Here is a 23,877-nt window from a genome sequence, read left to right on the forward strand (position 1 = left end):
TTGCGCTAGCGTAATCACACACAGGCAGCATGTGCAATAATTCCTTCAAGCATAGTAGCTCTACACATTCTGCGTTTTCAGGTATTTGTAAGCATGATTTAGCTAGTGTAAATTTTTATTAGCTTTATTTCTTTCGTTGTGGTTTCGCCCGGAATCGGTGTAATTATTTATCGCATACCAATGCGTGCATATTAAACAACAAAAAAAAGACAGTACTTGTTTAATGCTTTATTTTATTAGGTTTAAGCGCTTCGTCGGGCGTTACTGCCGCTAGATCACCCATGTTCTCCTTAGTCAACGGCTGGTCGTTTAGTTTGACCCTGAAAGGGGAAATGTGATTAAGTTTCTCGAGAAACGTGTACAACGCTATGAAGATCGCGGATTTGAAGATTAATACAGTGTTAACATTTGCTAAATTAGGCTGCAGGGTGAATACTCCGCGAGTACACCGATACTAGACGTGGAGCTATAACGAATGCATCTGTAAGTGTGACTGTTAAATACGGTACATTAGAACTACAAGAAGAAAGATGCAAGTGAGCTAATTGGCATATGAGACAGCTTAAAACCTGAAGCGCAGAAATACAAGCAATGAGAGTAACATCCATGCGTAAGGTAATAATACAATAGCGGTTATCTTTATTTAACTTGGAATAACATAAGCTCTCAGTCGCAAGTGCCTATCGCGATGTCGAGATTGAAACATATGCTCGTCAAAATTTCTGTTTTAGTGGAGATTCATAGGCAAAGGACTATCTATATAAGTATGACAATAGCATAAAGGCACACACTTGACACCAAAGACTTTAGATTGCATGATACAGTTCACAATAAACATATGACGTGCCTGCTCGTCTGGCAGATATGGTTTTGTTTAACTCGCGACATTGCTTGGCGAGTGTTACTGAATCATTGGCGAGTATGCTTTCAGCGCCTTGATGGCTAGAACTTGTGATTTCCTCTGCTGGAAAACAACTTAGATTAGGCGTAAAACTGCGTTTATATTTTTGATATTAATTTGCTTTCTTGACTTCAATTACATAAAAAAATAACCAGAATTATTAGAGGGCTTATACGAGAAACCCCTTAACACTCACAATATTTTGTTCAAACATGCCGGTTGGAATTGGTAGCCAATATGGCCTTCTTATGGCTTTCGGACTTCAATATTTGGTACCCGATTCTGATTAGATCATTTTCATGTAAGTGAGCTTCAGCAGTTGTAGCAAAAACTGTTTTAACAATAGGCCTCAAACAATATTAATGATAATCAAGATTTGATTTATGATTTAAGATATCAACATTTAAAACTATAAATATTCAGTTTTTCGTATTCCCCTCTCCCCATATACAAGTGGATTACTAGCATTTCGTTGAACACTAATAAGGTAGTATTTTACTGAGATAGCAAACATTTACAACATAATAAAGTGGTTATGATTTTCAAGATTGCACTCAATCTTCACCTATTATTAGCAACGTGCTCGACCGAAAGCGTCACTGTGATCGGCTTTTCATGATTGCCCAAACCACGGACATAAATGGCAGCGTCATAATGTGAACTTTGACAGTATTTCTTTGAGAATGCGAGAGCTCCTAACTTTACATGGGCTTTATTACACACAATCAAACCTTTCGTCTGAAGTGATGGCACGTAGCCTGGATCGCATCTAGTGACGTCACGGCTAGGCACGGCTGGACGTGATGTCACGGATGGAAGCCACAAGAAGGTGCCACCGAGACATCTAGGCGCTAATGGCCATTTTGTTGACAGGAAGCGTAAGGAAGTGTTTTAAAATTCGCGTAAGCGTGGATTTTGTTTGCTGCGTCACACACCGTAAAGCTCCATTACGGAATATCGGTTTCGTTTGTTACCCGCTTTGAAAAACGAAAAAAACAAAAACTTACCGTATGGGCACGAATCTTTGCAGCACTCTTCGGATCCGAAGTCGTTATAACCCTTACCACATCCGGTGTATGACACGCATTTGTTGGAGTTCTTGTCAAAGTACCACATTGTTTTAGCAGTCCCGGCGCAAGATGAGATAGCATGGGGTGCCCTGCAGACACTCTCTGCAGAAAGGTTCGATAAAGCATCAAAGATTAATAAAATCATTATATACACATCTTTAATATAGAAACAATTACGGATGATCACTTTTCCACCAAGTTTTATATTTAGGTAGAAATGTAAGACTCGTCACTGTTGCTGATAAAAGATACCAGATGAAGAACTTTTACCCAAGCCTCTCAGTAATATATGGTAAAAAACTGAACACTGCCTCGAATTTTCACTCCGATATTACCTTTAAAAAAGGAATGTCCGGGTGTGTAATAGCAGTATTCAAGTGAAGATTGAATTAAAATTCACATTAATCTACGAAAACATGAACGAGTATTCTAATAGTTTTTTTCCTTTTTTAATAGGCAATTTAATGTACCTGCAATCAAAACTTTTAAATGCGGGGTCTCCTTGAGATTTACGCTGCCATCATGGATGATGAAACGGGGAGGAGGGATTGGGGAATGGTCCAAATAAACCAGGCAAACAATATATATAAATATATATATATATATCAGGCACGTAGCCAGGCTTTTGTTTTTGGGGGGGGGGGGGGGCGCCCATGACAAAATGCTGCATAAGGGGGAGGAGGGAGAGGAGGTCCCAGCAAAATGGAAGCTTTCGGGGAGATGCCCGGGCCCCATGGGCCACCCCCCTGGCTACGTGCCTGATATATATAATGGGAATGAGTGAAGATTGACAACTGAAGCCGTAGTAATATTGCGAACGAAGAGGGGAGAAGGTGATTATTGAATAATATATATATACACATACATACCCATGCCCTCATGAACTCCTCGCTTTTTTTTATACGAGAGGTCTATGCAACTAAAGACGAAGACTATTTTGTGAAGCACAATTTTGATCAGTCAGCATTTGGCCGAGGCATACGACATTTAATCGTTATTGATGTGAATTGTAATCAAATATGACGCGTGATAGAAAAGCCTGACAACTGGGATGGCGATGGCAAGCTCGAGCAGACTCTATATTAGAATACAAAGTTCTTAAATAATGCAAAACAATTGGGGAAGAGACTTACCAGGCAGCAGCGCAATGACACACACTGCTGAAGCTAGGAAGCAAAGGGCTGCAATGGTTGCCTTCATCTTGGACGGTAGATGCCGAAGATGTGGTTAGCGATTTCTGAGTGTGTATTTATAGGGATCCACCCGCAAAGAAAAAGTCAAAGATTTATAGTTTCTTTTTTGTTTTTTTCTTCATACAGAGGGACAATGCCCTTCACACGCTCTGTTCTAGAAGTCTGTGACTTGGAAATATTTACAACAATTGGATATCACGCTGACAATCTGTAAAAGTGAAAATAATGTTTGCGTCACACGCTGCAGGTATTTAATCCCACCTGCTAAAGTCATTCTACGTTTTAATTTTTTTTAGGGAAAATATTTTGAAGGATAATAAAAAAAAGCTTCACAATAAAAATAAAGATTAAAAAGTTATAAATCTTTTTTTCTTTGTACATGACCAACGATATCAGCCAGCATGTGCGTATAATAACAATGCCTGTGTTCCCTGGGAAGGGAATCCTAAGTTGTATGCCTTGCCGATGACGTAGAGTCTCTAGGCAAAAAAATAGTCAAACATTTTCGTTAAACTTTGTTTATATTTGATCAAAGTGTAGTAAAGCGTAATTGTCCTGACTGGATCCGTTCAGATTAATCACACGAATATTGTTTCCTAGTTATCGCTCAATATTTATCCTCAAAATCTCGCGTAATAAATTGTTGATATGAACTTTTATGCACACTGATTTTTGAAAACATGTAAACTGCTGCCAGCAAGAATGTTGATAGAGTGTTTAATACATTTAGAAGCATCAATGATCTAAAGAAGACTGCAAAAATATATATTGGTATATATTTAACTTCATTCTCTTCTTAAGATATATTATGTATCCCTCGGAAGAAATAAATTAAACTGGCGAGAAATGCAACAAATATATATATATATATATATATATATATATATATATATATATATATGCAATAATTCTTTTAGTTTAATCTAAGTTGGGAATTTGCTGTTATTCTTCCTTGAAATCAACGAGAAAAATAGCTTTACTGAATACGAAGGTTAAGGCCGGTGGGCAATGTGATAAGGTTAAGTTATATTCATAATAGGCTCTAGAACAATTTATAGAATTTGAATTCTACTAAGTAACAATATCACATAAAATCTCAAGTAATTATACGTTTTAAACATAAATATAGCGCTAAACAGGAGCCGCATGATGTGTGCTTTATTGCTAACGATGAATGGTTGGATGAACGGATACAGCCTAAGCCTTCGAAACGTGAAGTGGTTTGCGCTAAATACCAGCTCCGACAAGATAATTCGGCCAAGAGTTTTAGAAAACTGTTTTTTAACTCCGATGCGATTTGTTTTATGTCCGATATTATTGTCTGACGTCGTGCTGGAAGCTCGTTTTTTCTTCCATCGCTTGGATAAGCTTCCCAGTCGGCTTGCTAAAAATCTTAGAGAAGCTGGAAATTAAAGTGGAGCGATTCGTTCGTGCGGGTTTCATGAACGTCACTGAGTGGTAATGCTGGAGAATATCGCAATATGTAAAAAATAAATGAAAACTTCAGAAAACTGCGCTTTCTTCTGGTAAATAGCTTCATAGCGGTATTCGTTTATGAATATTTCTGTTTTAATTTACCAGAGGCTTCTCGGCATAGACGTTTTAAGTTTATATTCACGTTCGGACAACAGGTGTTTTTCATTCCTTTAAGCTTTGGTTTCTACAAATATCTGGACCATAATCACGTAACATAAACCACGTGTACTGCGTTAGTGTTCGACTGAGACTCGTGTTCGGTCAGTGTGAACACGACTCCCAACTTAAGGCAGACGCTGGGGCTCGTGACCAATACCTGCCGCGCTGTCCTCCGATAGGTGGCAAAGCAATTTAACACTACTAAAATATTATTGAACACTCGACACTAGGAAAAATAAACGTCGAGAACACACACACGCAGGTCTCAAAACACTACTGCTACGTTTATTTTCATGTTCTTGTTTATAAAGTCGAGACACTACCGACCTTAAGACGTAGGAAGCCAGACGTTATCACAACAGGTTACACCCAAATTACATCCCCACAGCCTTCCCCGTTCACAACCTTGAAATGTGCCAACAGTGCCGACTGACTGGTTTAGTTTAATCCCATCGCAACCGTCATATGCTCACCTACTGTGTATTGCACAGTGTCCCCGTAAGCTTTGGTTTCTTACGAACAACAGGCTTATCTGTTGTTCGTTAGAAACCACTTGAGAAAACGAGGCACACATACAACTATAACAGTATCTTAAATGAAATAATTATATTGCAACATAGGCTAAATACATCAAGGAACATAAGATTTAGGAAGTTGAAGAAAGAGAAAACAGAAACACTGGACCGCTATCGCAACATAAATATAAAATCGTTGATTGGTAAAGAACGGTTCACGGATCGCTAATACAATTTGGCTTACTGTGTATTATAGTGGTTTCAAACAGAACTATTTTCGCATTGTCATTTCCGTTCACTACGACTTTCAATTGCTTTCACACCAAGACACGACCATTGAATACTTTGAAACGTTTTGCTCTTTTTCGATTTTGGAAGCTTGATGTTACCGCTTTTTCATGCTGAGATGCCAAAATGTTAATGCATCGCTTAGTCTGTTCCCCCAACGAACGCCCACTCTCCAAGGAAATATTCTCGCCCACCCCTCCTCGCACTTTACTTTTCCTTCCTTGGGCTCTTTTACACATCTTCGATTTTCTGCCGTGAATATCGTCAGCGTGCTTAGCTTGTAATTTAGATTAAAGTCCACTCATACGTCAAACGGCTCCGCAACTACCTTCATGTTGTGGGAAACCGCTTTAAAAAGGACATAATTCGACGACGTTCTCCAGTGGATTAGTGCTTGTCTGTGGCCCACTAAGAGGAAAGCTTTGCTTCCAAAATATATTTGACATAAATGCGTAATTATTCGCCGCTATACTTAACTTTAAATATAACTTACCGATGCCGAATTTGCACAATCCCCACGCAATTTCCTCGAAGTATTGTGCAACCCGGACATCACAACTCCCTTCTTCAGTGATTTGGCGTGGCAACTTGTAAAGCACAACGGTAGCTTCGACTGAGTTTCCCATACTCCCAGCCGAGACCTCCTTCCTTGATTGGTTTAACATCTAAGAACGGCGAAATTACTTCCGTTGATCTTGCTGTTGAAAATATCAATTCCGGTTTTACGTTTTTACAACTCACGAAGTTTTCTAGCGGAGAACTAACAAGCGCACACAACAAGATATCATCCACAACCGCTTAATATCGCTGTTCCCCTCTTCATTGCACCCAAAATGCGTCAGATACAATTAAGGCTGATTGCGTGTGGAAATTCGAAGGCATTGGTGAAACGCTTCCGTTTGACACGTTCTAGGCGCACCTTGAGTCAGCCAGAATAGTGGAGCCGCCGTTGTGTCGGGGAAGCATGGCCGTCTCGTACCCCATAGCCCTGGGTTCAATTACCACCAAGACCGAAATGTACAAAATTTTCTTTTCAGATACATTATTTTATTTTGTTTACAGGAACCTCCCTGAAATATTTGACGTCCATCTGAGCATTTTTACGTGTTTCCACGTTGGGATTATCGCGCTGGGATTTACAGCAGAGGTTTTCGAACTAGTGCATTTATTTATTGACAGTATGAATACATGAAACCTCTGAGGTCAAAAGAAAGAAATTAAAAACAAATTGGTTTTGGGCATCGAAAAATTATACCTACTGTTTTTTTTTTCTTTTTCACAAAATCATTAGAAATTTGTTTGGGCTGTTTTGGCGTGTATTACGATTTAAAAATTGGTGAAATGTAAAGAAAACTCGGAGGACGCTTAAGGGCTTCGCCTTCAAGAGTGGAACGCGAAAGCAGTGTTTTCCAGTGATAAGCGAAGTGTCAGTGCCAAGGTTGCTTTGCCGAAATCTTTCTGTGAAGCTACCGGCGTAGCTATTAATAGGGGCAAGTGCAGTGGTTTTTGGCACGGCGCATGTGCCACAAAGCCTTCAGAGCACGAAGGCGTTAGCTGGGACTGCGTGCCCTGCGCATACCTCGGTGTGCCTTTCAATTCGTACCGCGAGAGCAAATCCTTTTGATCGGGGTTCGCCACCGTCCCGGACACCGCGCTTCTCGTTTGAAAAAGTCGTGATGTGTCCATCTTTGCTATGCCGACAGTTTGCAATATTTTAATGATTTCAAAGGTTTGGTATGTATTGCAAGCCATATATTGTGAGCAGTGAGAGAGTGCAGGCGAGCTGGGAATTAATCGACATCTTCTAAAACCTTAAATAGAGAACGATAAAAAAAAACAAAAAAAAAAACGGACGAACACAACAAAATCAACAAGATTTTGTTGTGTTCGTCCGTTTTTTTTATCGTTCCCCATCTCAGGGTTTACAAGATGTCCATATATTGTGGCCGTGTTAATGCTCATAAGTTTCGCCGTGCTTTTGCTGTGTTCATCTTGAGATCGAATGGCGAACGCATAAGGCGAGACAACCTCCTTCACAGGGTACGTCACGGAGGGGTTGGGCTGTCCCGTTTATTTGTCAAACAACTCGTGCCATGTTTTTTTTTTTTTTTTTTTTTTTGCGAGAGCATGAGCACCCCTTTATCCGCACGTTCATCCGAACAAAATTGTCGCCTCATTTGCCATCCTTTCTTGTTTTTCTCTTATGGCGGCGAGCCAACAAAACTCGTGGGTTTTCAGAAGGAGGTCGTTGATGCTGTATTGTTTTTGTCTGCTTGTTTTTCTTTTGATTATTTGTCTTTAGTGTGCAAGAAACCGCTCGTGCGCGATTTGATAATCACGTGTTTTCTGTCGCCCATGCATCGAACGGTTTTTTGTCATAGCGGACAAGATGTGCTGAGCCGAGTTAAGCGCATATGTGTACCACCTTCGGTGAAAACGTTCTTTTTTAAGTTACTTACCAATACGTTGCCGGTCAAGGTGTGGATTAGGAAAAGGGTTTTTATGGTGCCGTGGACGCTTTTTTTTCATGCAAGCAACTTGAGACCATTAAGCATGTATTCATTTTTTTTTTTGCATGGAAGCCGTATTTGTCTAGGACGTGCTCCAGCGCACGCTAAAGAAAGAGCTGTGTATCACCCCTTCGGGCAGTCGTGTTTTGAAAGCGATGAATGATGACTGCGTGCCATTTTAAATATTTTTTTTTATTTTGGGTCTTTGCAGTATTTGGCACTCACGCATAGCAATACGGCACGCCGACTCTTGTGAAGGATTTCGAGAGTGTTTTTTGCACGCGCGAGCCCAAGCCCAAATGGCTAGGACTTTGTAAAGCGGTGTTTGGAAATCAGAAGTCGTGTTTTTTATTCAATTTCATTCCACGCGTGACGTCCCGTGAGCGTTTTGGGATGTTTAAAATTCCCTTGCGAGGTCATTTGGCTGTGACGTCATGGCCCTATCGACTCCGGCTCTTTGGACACGCCACTGAGTTTTTCCGACACGAGCTCCTCAACGCTTTCCTGTTAATACAAAATTGGGTTACCGATTCTTCGATTCATGTGGCTCAAATAAGTTCCTCAGTGATATAAAGTATTTTTAAATGTTCACGCAAAGTGTAGGGAAACATTGCTTTTAATTTTTCGTGGTTTACTCATGTAAGCCAATCTTTCCACAATTTGAGTGAAAGTTTCCACCACCTTCGGACACATCTGCAGTAAATCCTAACGCGATACGTTAAGAAAACGATATATCTGGTCCCTTCCAACAGCCATCGATCCCTTTGACTCACGCGGTGTAGCGTCCTTACGAAAAACAAATCTTTTCTCTTTTTGCTCCTAGGAACACCCAAGCAAAAAGGAACAAAAATATTGCAGTGGTTTCCTGCACTTAAAAGTTTGATGTAAACGACTTCGTTACACACTTTAGTCTGGTTTATGCAGTAGCCTTCTAGAATACGAAATGTTTTAATTTGTTTAATTTTACTTTTTAGCTTCTAACCAAAAATGGCGTCTACACAAAGTTTCGCAAAGGTCTTCCAGAGAGATAAATGTTGCATAAGAAAACCTTACTGTCTCGGTGGAAGTGTGGATTATTTTGTTTTCATATTTTCGGCGAAAATGATTTTTTTTTTGTTAACCTGGGGGTGCAGTATAAACGACCATTGTTGCGTTGTACTTTGCGTCGATTATTGACCCTCCACCTGAAGGCGTTGCCCCTCTTATATATATATTTTTTTCTGTTTTACATAACAAGTGGAATCAGCATGAAACGAAAACATGAATACAAAGACGTGTATTCACAAAGACGTGTTCTCAGCGACTGTCATGTTTTGTTACACGTAAATCCTATCGTGTATTGTTAAAAAGAAAAACAATGGTTGTTTTTCGCTTGACTGTGAGCCCTAAGATCTCGAGCTTTTCCATAACGTATATTCGCTAGGCTCAGTTTTACAGTACAGTATGTTTCTATTAAAACATTTCATATTGAAGACATCAGCACAGCGATTTTAAACTTTCTTTCATTAGCTATGACTAAAGTCACTGGATCTTGTGAAATACAGCCCATGGCCTTTCCTGGCAGCTAGCCGGACACAAACAATTATTAACATTGAGGCGACAAAACCACGTAAGGTGTTTGGCAGATCGTTCTCAGTTGGCTTGACAATCGCCATTTGAGAACATTTAAAGCTTCAAAGTTTCGAAAGGGTCGTTTTGAAACAGTTCAGAATTGCTATGAAGCATGATTGTACTGCAAGGGTTCCTCTCCAAGATAAGTGTCTTTGGCGCGATGCAAGCAACTTATCGATCATGCTCATCTCCACAGATCTCATATGCCCGAGTCCCACTAGACCGAAAAAATTGAAAGAAGTGACTCCGACAAGCCTGATTTACGTGCATCGAGCTCACTATGGTATACCTTTGGCAGGATTGCACTCTCCCGGAGCTCGTGAAATAAGAGTCAGTGAATGCAAGCCTGCCCATGATACCCTCGCGTGTATGCTGCGTGTGTTTTAGGATTGTCATGTCCTTTGTTTTTGTTTGTCCCTCTTGTGGGACTCGAGTATGGCAACGATATTGCGACTTTTAGTTACTTAAGAACAGGAAAGTTATTTGTCAATGGCTCCAAGCACAGACATCTCATGAATTGGTGGTACGAAGACGTACTCTTGTTCCACCGGTGTGTGAGTAGCAAAATTTAGCTATACAAGAAACGTCTTTATGAAGTTACCCGTCCTCAATGAATTTATATCGACTCACCAAAAAGATTTTGGAGAAAAAAAAACTGCTCATTCCTTGAAAAAAAAAATAAAGGCGACCATACGAGGAGCTTGCCGCTACTTCCACAGTATCCAGTGACACTAGCTCCGACATCTGAACTCAACGGACTGACACACACGCGCACGCTCGCCCACGCGTGCGCGCATACGCAGTTGGATACACGCGAACGCGCAGACGCACGTGCACGGTCACGCGCGCGCACGTACTGACGTAAGACATGCACACACTCACAAGCCCCTCCCTCACACAAACACACACGTAAACCTGCACACACACGTTAGCACACTCAAGTTTTGAGATGTGGGCTGCAGATTTCCAATTGTAGAAATGGTACATGCCATGATGTAGTTGACGCAGGCTCGGGTCATGACGCATTCCGCAATAAGGGCGTTATATACAGCGCCGCGTTTTGGGGGAACTTGACATGTTGTCCGGCATCGCCTATGCAAAACAGCCGAACTAGATGCTGGTTCATAAGCCAGACTCGTTGATGAGTAGGCGAGTGAGGGAAACATGCACTCTCAGGAAAAACATCGAACTGAGGAGAGCAGCCGCTGTCGCAGATTAAAAACCACGAGCAAGCAATTTGTGCCCCTAGTCCAAAGCGTGAAGCACGTGCACCTTAAAACTTAAAAAAAAAAGAACTGAAGGTCAAGAGGGAAACAAGAAACACAGAAACGTGTCAGCAAAACGCCTTCTCCAACCCCCTTCTGCACCAGCACATTCCATACTTGTGGCATTGAGGTCAAGATGATCGAGACTACATAATCCCAATTCACTAGTTCATAAATGACTCCACCTAGCAGAAGACTGGCTTCGAGGGTTTTGAGGATGAAACAATGCTCACATTTGAAAGGAGATAAAAGGAACGCTTCGGAAGAGCTTCGGAGCAAAATAAATATAAAAAAAGGCCTTGCGTGGTCTTGTCAGTAGCGTGTATGCTCGCAACAAAAAAAGTCGCGGGTTCAAATCTGTCCTAAAATTGTTCCAATTTTTTTTTAAAGAAAATGAAATATTTCATTAAGGAAAATTATTTGAGACCTGCGGCGACCTTTAATTCGCATTACCAAGACACGTTTTAATCACTTTTATTCCACCCTTGACGTCAGATTTCACATGAGTGTTGTGGGTTTGAAATTTTTGCGCCAGGTCACGTGGCTGCAACGTCATGACCCTATCTACCCATTAGAAATTTGTTGCCACGCTACCAGCGCCGGATTTCCTGCGACACGAGCTTCTTAACGCTATTGTGCTGAATAGTTGTCAGGAGCACAGTATGTTACATAGAGGCGGGCGTACTTGGAGCTATCCATTTGGTTTTTTGTTGTCATTTGGAGACTGCGTTCTGCTCCTGCCTTGTTTCCTGTTCTGTGCTCGGTCGCTTTGGGTCATGGTCTGGAATAGGTTAAGCTTCACCCATGAGTCTGATGATCCCTAGCTCTATAGATTCTTCCGGCGAAATGTTTTAATGCGACAGCTTTCTTTCGCTACTCCTTCCGGAATTCGGGATACGGTATCTGTCCTTGTAACACAAAGAAGTGATTCCGCGCTGCGCGTATAGGGAGCGGCAGCAGGCACTCCTTCACATCGGCACTCCCTTCGAAGTTGGCAGAGAACGCATGTGCATTACCTGCTCACACCCGATTGCATGCAATTTTAAAGTGGCGCGCTGACGTCAATGATTGGGTCGTCAAGAATTTAAAAAATAAAGAGTTTACTCAATATTTGCGTCACCATAATGACAGTGAGCTGCGTCGTGATTGTGATGACGAATGCTTTCTCAATTGATAGACCACATACAATAGTGGTTTCTGCCGCCAATTGCTTTAATATCTTTTCAAAATAAATTTCAGATACTGAGTACAAAATAATGAGAAAATTAATTAAGATAGAGTTGCAGATATTTTATACTAAATATACTTGAAAGATACCAAGATACTACCAAATGCATTTGAAATACAGTACCTTGAGGAGGGTATTTAATATAGGCACAAGTAACAAATATTTACACATAGGAATACGTAAATTTTTCAAGGAACCTTTAGGTATTACACGTAAAGTCCTGATAACATGCATAAAGCCGCAGTAACCAAAACACATTTATTTATATTATTTATGTTGCCTACTGAGGGCCGCGTTGGGCCAGATATTAGACACAAGTTAAAATATGCTTGCTGTTAATACTGTTAATTGTTCACATTGAGTTAGTATGAAAATCGCTGCGTCAGCAGTAATTGTAACGTAAGTTTTAATGAAAAGGTTCGCTACCGAACGTGACAGTCGTTAATATTTCTGGACATAATTGCGTCAGCGGTAATGGGTGAAATGACACAGTTTGACTGTAGTGTCATGGAATTAAATCAAAAACAATACACCAGGAAGCATATTATAATTTAAGGTAAAATAAGCCTCGCTGAAATAAACTTTCCAATACCAAGGTTCGACTATCTAGCTAAAAAATGAATCGTTATTTTTGAAAAAAAAAAAGATTTACTTTGGGCTTAAAGACTTCATGTGGAAAAGGTTTTTCCGAATTTCCGAAAACTTTCTAAAGCATATTTAATTATAGGACGACAAAAAATATACCTACCCGTTTTTCTACACCAGCGAAGCCAGACAGTGAAGACGTACACCGTCTCCCAGTCATATTCTATACAATCGATGGGACATGTAATGCAACAGTCATTGTCTGCAGCCCACATCTCAGATTTTGTGTGTGAAAGGGTGTGCGCTCGTGCACGCGTGGGTTTGTTTGGGTGTTTCTGTAAGTGTACTTCCGGGCGGGCGCGTGAACGTGCATGTGCGTTTACATGTTCGCGCGTATGTATACACCTTTTTGCTCAAGGTAGTAGCCATCGTGAATGGCTCACTTCTGCTATGCGTTAAAACAATGTTTTGATATCTCCACGCCACGCCTCTTTTTCGTCCCGTATACCAGACACAGAACACAGGGGACTGAGAAGGAGAGGAACCGCAAAACGTTCACATACTTTTTAATTTCAGTGGTTACTTGACCGTCGGGTAGGGGTGCGCTGGTGCAGTCGTCGCCATGAGTTTGCTTCAATTTGGTCGGTTTCGGTTTCACCGTAAAGGCGACTGTTTTGCTGTTTCAGGCCGTCTTTGCTCAGTTTGTGATACAACTTTCCTTTAGCACACAGCGACTAAACAGTAGTACTGAGCCACTTGGAGAATCACAAAGTGGCTTTGAGCCTAAATTCCCAGCAGTTTTACGAACACCACATACGTCTTTTTACGTCCATTGTTAATTTAGATCAGTTTCGACTGTGAAACAACCTCTCTAGTAGTAAAAGTGTACCAACTCACACACAATAAAGGTATCGGATGTCAGAGAATGTTTCCGATATCCATGGTTCTCCGATATGGGCTATCCGGTGTCTCACATCCATCTTATCTATGATATCGATACGCGGGCCGATATCGACGTGTCTGGTTTCTGACATCGATACTATCTACGATACGCGGATATCTAGTTTCTGACATCGATTCTATCTAATGAGATATCTAATTGGCTGCGCGGGACTGTTAACTGCGCGCGCGCAATCGAATAGGTGCACGGGACTGCCCATTGGTCAATCCCAACGAGATATCAGATTTTCGATTATCAGTAAATTCATCATTGACCGATTATCGATCATCGCACGAAAACACTAAATTTTAATTCCTCGGAAAAGGACCTTTACACGAATTTCAACTAGGGGGGTTTCAAACCAGCGACCTTCCCTTCAGTAGCCCGACGCGGTACCTCTGCGCTACACCTGCAAGTAACTATTTTGTGCTTAGACGTTGTCCACAACCGTGGGAATTGCGTTGACTCGTGGAAAGTGTGGGGACATGCACATGCGGCTCGATGCCGCCATGTCAAGTGAAGTTGTTGATATTCCCACAAGGTGTCACCGTCGTCCTAGGGAAGTGTTTGGACACGCCGCTGGATGGCACCATGTCGAATGCAGTGGGTTTTATTCCCACATGATGTCGCCCCAGTCGAGGGAAAGTGTGAGGGCACGCGGCTGGATGGTGTAATAGTTCAGTGCAGTTGCTAATATTTCCTCTAGGTGGCGTGCGACTAATCACGTCGTCTGTGCGGTCCGACAAAGGGCGCTATAGGATTTGAATTGCTCCTCCTTTGGGGCACGGGAGGCCAGCCGCAAGTTCGAATACTACGCCCGATTGCGACACATGAATGGAGATCACTGGGCGCAGCGGGTTTTCGAGTACATTCACCTAAGAGGCGCGCACACAACATGGAGACGCCGTACCATCAGACTGGGCACGAAATACGGGGCTTTCTCAATGTCTGAAGAAACTCCGACAAAGAAAGAGTGGGTTGCCAAGGTGAGAGAGAAAATTAAGACCGTTGAGGTGGACCGGTGGGGAGCAGCCCGAAGGAAAAATCCATCAATGTAACGCTGTTTGGCAGTCAATGTTTTCTGGTGGACCGCTGACTGTGCCTGACTGTACGTCAAGCATGTCTGATTGGACAACAAGTTACTCTGACCGACAGTCAAACTCCAGTCAGACCCCGCTTGTCGGCTTTCTGATGGTTTCCTGGTGGCAGTGGGCCGCCGCGAAATGCCATCAGGATGTCCTGGTGGTGATTCTGACTGTACATCGATTGTTTCTGACTGTACGTCAGAAAGCTTTGACGTGCAGACAGAAGTACGGTCAAAGGACGTAAAGTTCGTTCGGATACCACTATTTCGTCAAATCTATGAATACGAAAAGTAATCTATGCACGAGAAAACGATTTCGGGACGTGAGCCCATAAAACCGCTGACGTTAGAGATGTGACACGTAACCGACCGACAACCTTGATCAGAAGCCCGCCGAAGCCGCCGAAGCGTCGAGCACGACACCACGACACTTCGCTTCGCCCATGTGGGCTTCGCCGAGCTTCCATGAACGATCGCTCTCGACTCTTTTTTTTTTGCCCGCTTTCTCCAACCTGTCGATCCTGCCCGGGCTCTACAATGTCTTACGTTTTAGTAGAATTTCTACTCGACAAGACCCAGCCTGTTGTGAGTTCCGACAATGTAAGGCACTTTAGCGGTGTAGTTGGAGACGACAAGGTGTACTACTGGGCCGGAGACGCTCCAACGAAAGGAGGATTCTACGACGCGAAACTACTGTGCATGGCAGGTGAGTAGAACTGAAGTACGGCGATTGATGTACGATTGCTTGGTTTAACTGCATATGCAGCCGAAGCACTTTTTAGAGCGATGCACTCATTGTCGGAACCTCTCGCTGCAATACTGAAATGCTCTTGACTCGGCCGAGAGGTTTAGACAAGAAAGTTTATATCTTTCTATCAGGTGTGCACGGTAAAAACGTTCCGTAAAAAAACGTAGAGCTTCTCATTAAAAGCTACGGAGAAGCATCCGTAATCTGAAATACGATTGACTTGTCCGTAAATCTAAAGTTACGATTCTTTAAACAACTAAAATTGTTTGCGACAAGCTGGAAGTTGTTTTATTTGGTTTAGACTAATAGACAACGGTTCTCACATTTTAAAGAATCATTTATTGCACTGTCAATCAACTAATGATAAACGTTCCGAAACGAGGTGGCGCTAGTTACCGCTCAATTGAAAAGCACGAGGTGAGATTTTTGTCTAGTATAATCACACTGCCGCTATCTCTTCATCTACCCATCTCCGCTCGGTCGTTTTGCCGTTTTGCTGCCGTGACGGCCGTTACTGCCGCGCTTGTTTTGTCGAGGGGTAGAAGTGCTTGGTGGTTTTTGTGCGAGCTTTCCTTGTTGTTATCAAAACGGTGAGTTTGTTCTGCTCTTTTTATTAACATTGATTGGGGACTGTCATATATACGTTCGTATTTTTGACACTTCTTTCCTCGAAAGAAACGAAACCACGGATTTGCGTCGCTTGAAACTTTCGGGTTCAATGACTGTCGCTGCTATCTCAGTTCGTGTTGGACGTTCTTCTCAGAGTTGAAAGCTCAAGTCGGGTGCTCGTTTGAACCTTGTGGCATGTCGTGAGCTCGCTGGGACGCGCGGTTCGTCGTTTGTAGCGATTGGGAGGCTATTCGCGCGTGCTGGCTCTCAAGAGTTGCAGTAAAGCACGTGACAACCCATCGTCTGAGTGCGTGAGTGCGCTTTACGAGTTTCGCATCGTTGTTCGCGCTTCCTGTAGCCTTCTCATTTCGCCGAGGGGTCCATATCGTTTCGTCGAAATTCGTTTCGCGGCAGCACGTTTCGTGGACAACTTTTTATGGACACGTTTCGTCGACACGAACGTTTCATCGACACTCGTTACGCGAATTGCATGCTGCAGTGACGTTTCGCCACTCGTGTATCACTGAAGTGCGCGTAAACCCACACCCCCGCCTGCGTTCACACCACTTCGCGGCGACAGTCTGCGGCTGCTCGTTACAAAAATGTTAACCCACCTAACCGACCCGTACAGGTCGCTTCGCGGCGACAGTCTCATGCAGCTTACCCCCCCCCCCCCCCCCCCCCCGAAAAAAAAAAAGAAAGAAAAAAAAAAGAAGGTTAGTTCGAGCTGTCGATGAAACGATCTGTCGAGGAAACGTCGTTCGATGAACTGATTCCCCATTGGTGTATCACCACTGCGTACTTCACGTTCACTGGTTGGTTAGCAGTCATAATGCAGCCGATGAATTTCTCATTTGACAGAATGCACTTGTGTCACTGTACGCTGATTCCCTCCAACCAGATGGCCTAAGATCATCGTATTGATATTCATTTTTATGCTCTTAATATTCTATGTGTATATTAAAGCAATATACCTCCGCTCAATACTTGCACGGCGCTACTCAGGAGGGCGCGTAATACCACTGTTCCACGGACTGCAAAATTGTGTGCATTAATCTTGGCTCCTCAGTCAGACTGTTTGTAAGGAATATAGCCACGGTTCCTGCAGTTTCAAATTGTCTGAGATGCAAGCTCATATTTTTTTCAGGAGGTGTCTTCAACGACAATTGCTTCCTTGTCACTGAGCATTGGCCAATGTTTAAAGAGCCTATGCCATTCTTGAAGGCGGTATGCGTCTTGTTTGGAGCTTTTTACGTGTTGAATTTACCTATTTAATGGAAGCCTTGGCCACTCTCGAGTTTATGCAAATGTGATAAAATCTTGAAATGCGTCAAGTCTACAGGATGTGTCATAGAATGACATAATCTAGATTACCCTATCATTTATCGTGCCGTAGCGCCCTTTTTCACAACTCGCACAAACATTTGAGCTGTACTAATTTTACAAAGAATTACGCTGCTGCATATTTATAATGAATTGATAACGTGGGAACACTGGTTGTCATTAGGCTGTAACTTTCAAGGCAGGGAAGCATGGTTATCTTGTATAGACCAGCACGCAGCACTGACGTCGCACAACTGCGGTGGCGCTGTCGGCGGCCCAGCGCAGACGCTTCACTTTACGCGAATTTGGTTTTTGCGCACGCACAGTGCTCACACCTGGTCTGGCCAACGCGGGCTTGCTTATAAACAGGGTGTGGGTCTATAGAATGTGTGCTTGTTCAGCAGTCATTCAGGTTTAACATGTTCCAACACTACCATAGTCTGACTTGATAGTAGAAAATAAATGGCTTCACCTTCACCAGGCTGAGTATGCTTGAAGCAGGCATGGCATTAATGTTAGATGATGCAATATATCCTCCTAGACCAATCTTCCAAATCAACCTGGAGAAGGGCTTGAAGAAAATGGGAGCAGTGAAGCGAACGACGGCCCAGCTCAAGATTTTAGCGATGCTGAAGGGCTTCAAATGAAGTCTCCACAGAAATCCCTTGAACCTGTATGTTTTTTTATGGTAAGTGCAAATTTGAATTCCTAGACATCTAGCATGTACCTAAGAGGAAGACAACTCTAATGTGACTGATGCCAATCTTTTGAGAAGCGTAACAAAGGGCTTTGTGAGTATTCAGAACTTTCAAATATCGAAGCGAATGATGTCATATTTTGTTTATAGTTTCATCGGATAGGACGGTTCGGCAGTTGTACGAATTTTCAATCTGAGAATGCTCCAGGACACACCATCGTAAAAAAGCAACTGAAACGACTCACAAAAGCCCACACAGAAGTCTGGGAACTGTATGCAAATAAAACTTGTTTCAACTCTTTTATTTAAAACTGGAAGGCATCCTGTAATTGTAACCACAGATGATTGATCTGTAAAATGTTTGAGCCCCCAGAGCCAATACATGATTTGCTGCGGTATGCTGCTGTGAACCGGTGATGCATGCACGCAGTGCGAGTGCTACAGTGTCAAGGCAGATGTGGGCGACATGATATGGTATTCATGTCCCGTGTGATTAGGAGGCTGCGTCTGTTTAATTACAGCAACCGGCATCCTGCCACTTTACAAATTATCTCCTTGCAACCTTTTTTGCCCCTTGCTCTCGCGCAAAATAATTATTCGTTTGATATCTAAATGTATCATTATTAGAGGGGGGGTGCAACGATTTTATGATTAAGAGAATTTGCATCTCGTCATTTTTATGTTGTTTATCACGTCCCGGAGGATACAGAAAACATCTCCTTCATTAAGAATGTTGCGATTCCGCTGCATAATCGCAAAACAAAAGCCAAGCTTTTTCCCCCACCTGCAGCCACAAGTGGCAGCCGAAGGAACTACGGCTAGAAGATTACGTGCCCTCGCTCGGCTCCAAGCTGCAGCATAACGCCCGCTAATGTCAGCAGAGAGAGGGAGAGGAAGCGTCCTCCGAGATAGCACACGGGAACCTACACGGCACTCCGAATGACGTCACTAGGAGTGCGACCAGGTGTGACCCTGAAGACTGGGAGTGAGTTGAGGGGTGCCCGAAATGCCAATAGCTGTCTTTTTTTTTACGCAACAACTATGACGCGCAGGCGAAATCGGTTTCCTGTTCTTTACTTCAGAAGTGTCGGAGAGCAGCCTCCACAAATTTTTGACCGAAGTCCGGAAATCGTTGCACCCCCCTTTAAATAGTAACTTTTAAGCTTTGAACTAAGTGAAGCCTCATGGTTCTTTCTTTTTGTTTTATAGAGGTTTTTCAAAGCACAAGTCGGCTGGTCTGCCAGCCACCTGCAGCCATGCTTGCACTGCATGATTACTTAGCATGTCCAGTGCCAACTGCTTTTTAAGCTGCTCTAACCTGATTAAATTGACAGTCTGACAATCTTGTGTCTTGTTTTTCAGAAAATACAGTGTGCACCTCAAGACGTCGAGCTATGTTTGACGACTTAACCATTTGAACCAGTTGAATTACGGAGTCAACTTCGCTTTTGTATTTTTTTTATGGTAAGTCTCCAGTCTGAGTTCTTACAGAATGAGCATGTCCCTGAGGGGGAGGCAACGCTGATGTAGCTGATGTCACTTTTTCGACAACTGTTGTAGCAATATCAGCCACATCTAACATGTTGCCCCTAAAGCCCCAGTTTGAACATGTATCAAGCCTTTTTCTAATGCATATTTTAGCAGATTATGAGTTAACATCAAAATGGAACTGCATGGTTTATTCTTGTTTTGTAGAGGTTTTTCAGGGCACAAGTTGGCTGATCTCTTGCAGCCTCCTGCAGCCATGCTTGGACTGCAGGGTTACTTTGCATGTCCAGTGCCAACTGCGGTTTAAGCTACTCTCACTTGCTTTAACTGGCATTCTGACAGTCTTGTGTATGTCTTGTTTTTCAGAAGATACGAAATGTCGAGCAAAGTTTTATGATTTAACTATTTGAACAAGTCGAGTTACGGAGTCAACTTCGCTGGTGTATTTTCATGGTAAGTAAAAAGTGAGTTATTACAGATCGAGCACGACTGTGAGAGGGAGACAACGCTGATCCAGCTGGTGTCACTTCCGACAAGTTTTGTAGTAGTGTCCGTCGCATGTAACATTGTTTTGACCCCAACTGGTGTTACTATTCACTATAGCTAGATTCAAACCTAATATGCTAAATTCATTTGAATCTAGTTACTATAGCTAAATTCAAACATACTAGGTCACCTGCTGCTGGCTTTTTGTAGCCAATGAACTTGCCACGTTTGAATCGCAGGTAGTATTAAGTAGTGACACGTTGCAAGCAACATATTGATGTAACAATTGTTTTCTTGGTAACACTAACTGTCACACACTAAGTTTGTGGGAAGTAAGTTCTGTATCACGTTATTTTTACTGAATAAAAAAGTAGCAATGTTCTTTTGGAGTTAATTTTCTAATTACAGTTACATTGAGGAGCATGATGTGATGCATACCTTATATCTAGATTGTCATGGATAGACAATGACCAAAAAGATTATGCACTTCGGATTATGGATGACAAGTGCCAATGACAAAGCGCAGCTGGCAATGAAAGAGAAAACACTGACAACAGATAAACAAAGAGAATATTTTTTCTCAACTCCCTCCAAAAGTTGTGCTTACAGTGAGGAGCAGTGGTGGAGAAAGGTAACCTCAGAGGCAATGGCTTTGTATATTGTTGAGGTTTTAACCAGGAACAAATCCTTGTGCATGCAAGCCATTCCACCGAGTGTACCAGTTGAAAGTTTGTTCAGCGATGGAAATGGATGTGCTTGCCTTCAGTAATGTAAAACTTTTGGATGAAAATTTAGAAAAGCAACTGCTGCTTCAGTATAAGATGTAATAACACTGATACCGGCACTTTGTGCAAAAAACCTGAGCATAGCCAGTTCCTAGTTTTCCTTGTTTATTTGTTTAATAAAAGAAGTAAAGTAAGATAATGGAATTACCTCTTAGGAGTAACCAATATAGGCTACGTTTTTCTTAACTAGCTTAATTAGGTAGTCTTTTTATATAAAGTATCTTGCCCAAGGCGACAAATATTGTAAGGGTCCTCTAATCGCATAATTTTTTCGCTTAGTTTATGTCGATGCCTACAAGGTCTTGCTCTAAGATTTGAAATCTGTTTTCTTGTATATTCTAACACATTATAAGGTAACCTTTAAGTAAAGGGAACTGCATGGTTCTCAAGTCTTGTTTGTAGGAATTTCTTGGAGCACAAGTCAGCTGATTTCTGGCAGTCTCCTGTGGCCATTGTATTGCAGGATTACCTTGGATAGTTATAGCCAGCTACGATTTAAGCTACTCTCATTTGTATAGATTGTCATTCGTGTTTGTATTTTTTTTTTCAGGAACTACATTTGGAATTGTACAACGTGGAGCAGTTTTTGACGATTGGTCACCTTGAAAAAGTCATTTTGTGGAGTTGGCTGCACATGTTTTTTGCTGGCAAGTAAATAGTTCAGTTTTTAAAATCTAGCATGGTCTGAGAGAAAAGCAAACTTGATGTGACTGACAGCACCCTTCTGAAAACTGTTTAAACAATATTGATCACATCTAACCAGGGTTTTTCTCACAGTGGGTGGCAGTGGTTTCGCTGCCCACTAGTCCTGCTAGCTGCCCAATTCTTTGAAAAATGTCTTGTGGCCTTCATGTCTTGGCACAGAAATCGCTGTGCTCGGCGGACTTCTGTGCCAAGACATGCAGGTACAGGTCCCCACAACCCAAATTAATACGACTTGGTCGAGGTGCACGCAGAAGAAAGATGCAGCTGCTGCCTGTGTCCCCCTCCCCTCCACAGTCATAGTCGGATGCCTATTTGTCCACAATGTATGGAGAAAAATCTGTAACATTTATTCTATCCTAACTTGTACAGCTTCACTAGATCAAAGGCCACAGTTATTAAGAAGGCCTTCCACAAGATTGGCTTTTTCCTTATCTGTGCAGATCCGATATGGTCTCTATAAATTAATTTTATGCGGTTGGCTTCACATATTTATTTCTTGTAGATATAAAATAACTGGTGTAATGAAAGTTTCATGGTACCTTTTTTTTAATGGGTTGCTCGTCTCGGCTTGACCTATTTTCACTTTAAATTCGACAGCATTTGTGGGCGAACCTTTTTGTCACTTTTCACCAGTCGGTTGGTCTGTTTTATGGTTTGTGTGACCGATTTGACTCTAGCACAGGCAACGGCAGAGGCACATGATGACAGCTTGGTTTGTATGAGCGCTCACGCAGAAAGAAAGCTTTTTAAAATCGTGCATCTGACCCTATGCTTTTGTCAGCTCCAAATCCAACTTGTAAATTGGAGTATATGGCATGCAGGTACACCAAAATGCATCGTTCGCACACATCGGAACAGTCTCTCAGAGAAAATTATGAAGAAGGGTCCGCCTTTCAACGGGCAACAAAAGAAATGCGCAGCCAGAATGCGCTGACGAGGTGGCCAAGCAAGCTCCTTGAGTGGTAGGCACTTGGGGTAAAGGGAATGGCTAGATCACATTTTGGGGGTAATCAGGTGCACTAAGTGTGGAGCTTGCAAACAGACTTGCATGCCATATATAAATACTCTGTAAATTTTTACCACTCGCTCAACTCAAAAGCGTGTGCACAGGTGTGCTCAAACGTGGGTAGGATGGAGCTCCCAAATTGTAAGACTGGGGACTATGGACTAAGCTACTGCTTAGTCCCCAGTTTTTGATAGCAGTTTTAGTACACATGCACTCTTTCACCCGCTCAGTTCTGTGAAAACCTTCAGGGATATCTAAAGAGAAAATCAAGTTTCTATGTTCACACACTCTAAGCACTCAAGGCTGACCACCTGATTCGACAACGAGAAAGAGTGCAACTAGCCCTTCGTTCTAATGGGAGATTTTGAGTGGCTGCTCAAACTTATGAAAGTCTGGGATATGAGCTTAGCCAGTTTTACATAGACTCTTCTGCAACATCTCATGAACCTTAGAAATAAAGCATTACTCAAACTGAATCGAGTTTTCCGGTTGGTTCATCAGTTCTCAAGAAATGCTTCACATTATAAACCAAATCACTATTGCAATTCCGGCCTTGCATTTTTTTCTAAGTTTCGAACGAATTTAGGCTTGAAGTGTATCGGTTTTGACTAAGGAACAGGAGAACAAGACCCTCAAGTCAAACATTGGTTTCAGATATCGGGTCACAGGATGAACAATTAGAGGCCATGTCCATTTGACTTTTGTATAAGATTCATGGCTAATAATTAAATGGACTGAGGGGGGCTGTGTTTTATGCACAAGCTCAATTTGCATCTGCTATAGATATTTAATTATTTTTTCTCTGTTTTCTCTTTAGCACATCATGCTACATGCAGCATCTGAAAACAAAGGCCAAACACCACGGGGGGCTCTACTTTGGCTCTTCAAGGACCCAAATAAAGTGTTCGAAGGTACTTTTCTTATTTTCTCATCAATTATTCAGGTGACATTGCATGATTGCTGCAAGCAGCATAGGAAAGAGTTTTTAATATTCGTTTAAGAGATCCTTTTCCATTTCAAAATTCTGTAACTTTTTTTTTATAGAAAACCTGGTTGTATCAGCGTCATAATGAACATTATTTTATGTATAGGGCAGCATCACTAAGCGACTGCCTGTTAAATGAACTGGAGAAATCTGCACCTACAAGCATTGAGCTCATATTCTTACCAAAGGTCTATTTTAGCAGTGAACACCATTGTGACAT

The 23,877-nt window shown here is 42.1% G+C and overlaps 1 protein-coding gene across 1 annotated transcript; it reads right to left on the reverse strand.

Moving 5' to 3' along the window:
* Positions 1–220: 220 nt before the first annotated feature.
* On the reverse strand, positions 221–3,171 carry LOC120846775 (WAP, Kazal, immunoglobulin, Kunitz and NTR domain-containing protein 2-like). Its single transcript, XM_040218651.1, has 3 exons — positions 3,105–3,171; positions 1,905–2,073; positions 221–320 (listed from the first exon to the last, which is right to left on the reverse strand). The coding sequence occupies exons 1-3, from the start codon at positions 3,169–3,171 to the stop codon at positions 221–223; spliced, it is 336 nt and encodes a 111-aa protein (XP_040074585.1).
* Between the last annotated feature and the right edge of the window lie 20,706 nt (positions 3,172–23,877).

The sequence above is a fragment of the Ixodes scapularis genome, unplaced genomic scaffold (assembly GCF_016920785.2).
Source record: "Ixodes scapularis isolate PalLabHiFi unplaced genomic scaffold, ASM1692078v2 PGA_scaffold10__122_contigs__length_95168666, whole genome shotgun sequence".
Lineage (NCBI taxonomy): Eukaryota > Metazoa > Arthropoda > Arachnida > Ixodida > Ixodidae > Ixodes > Ixodes scapularis.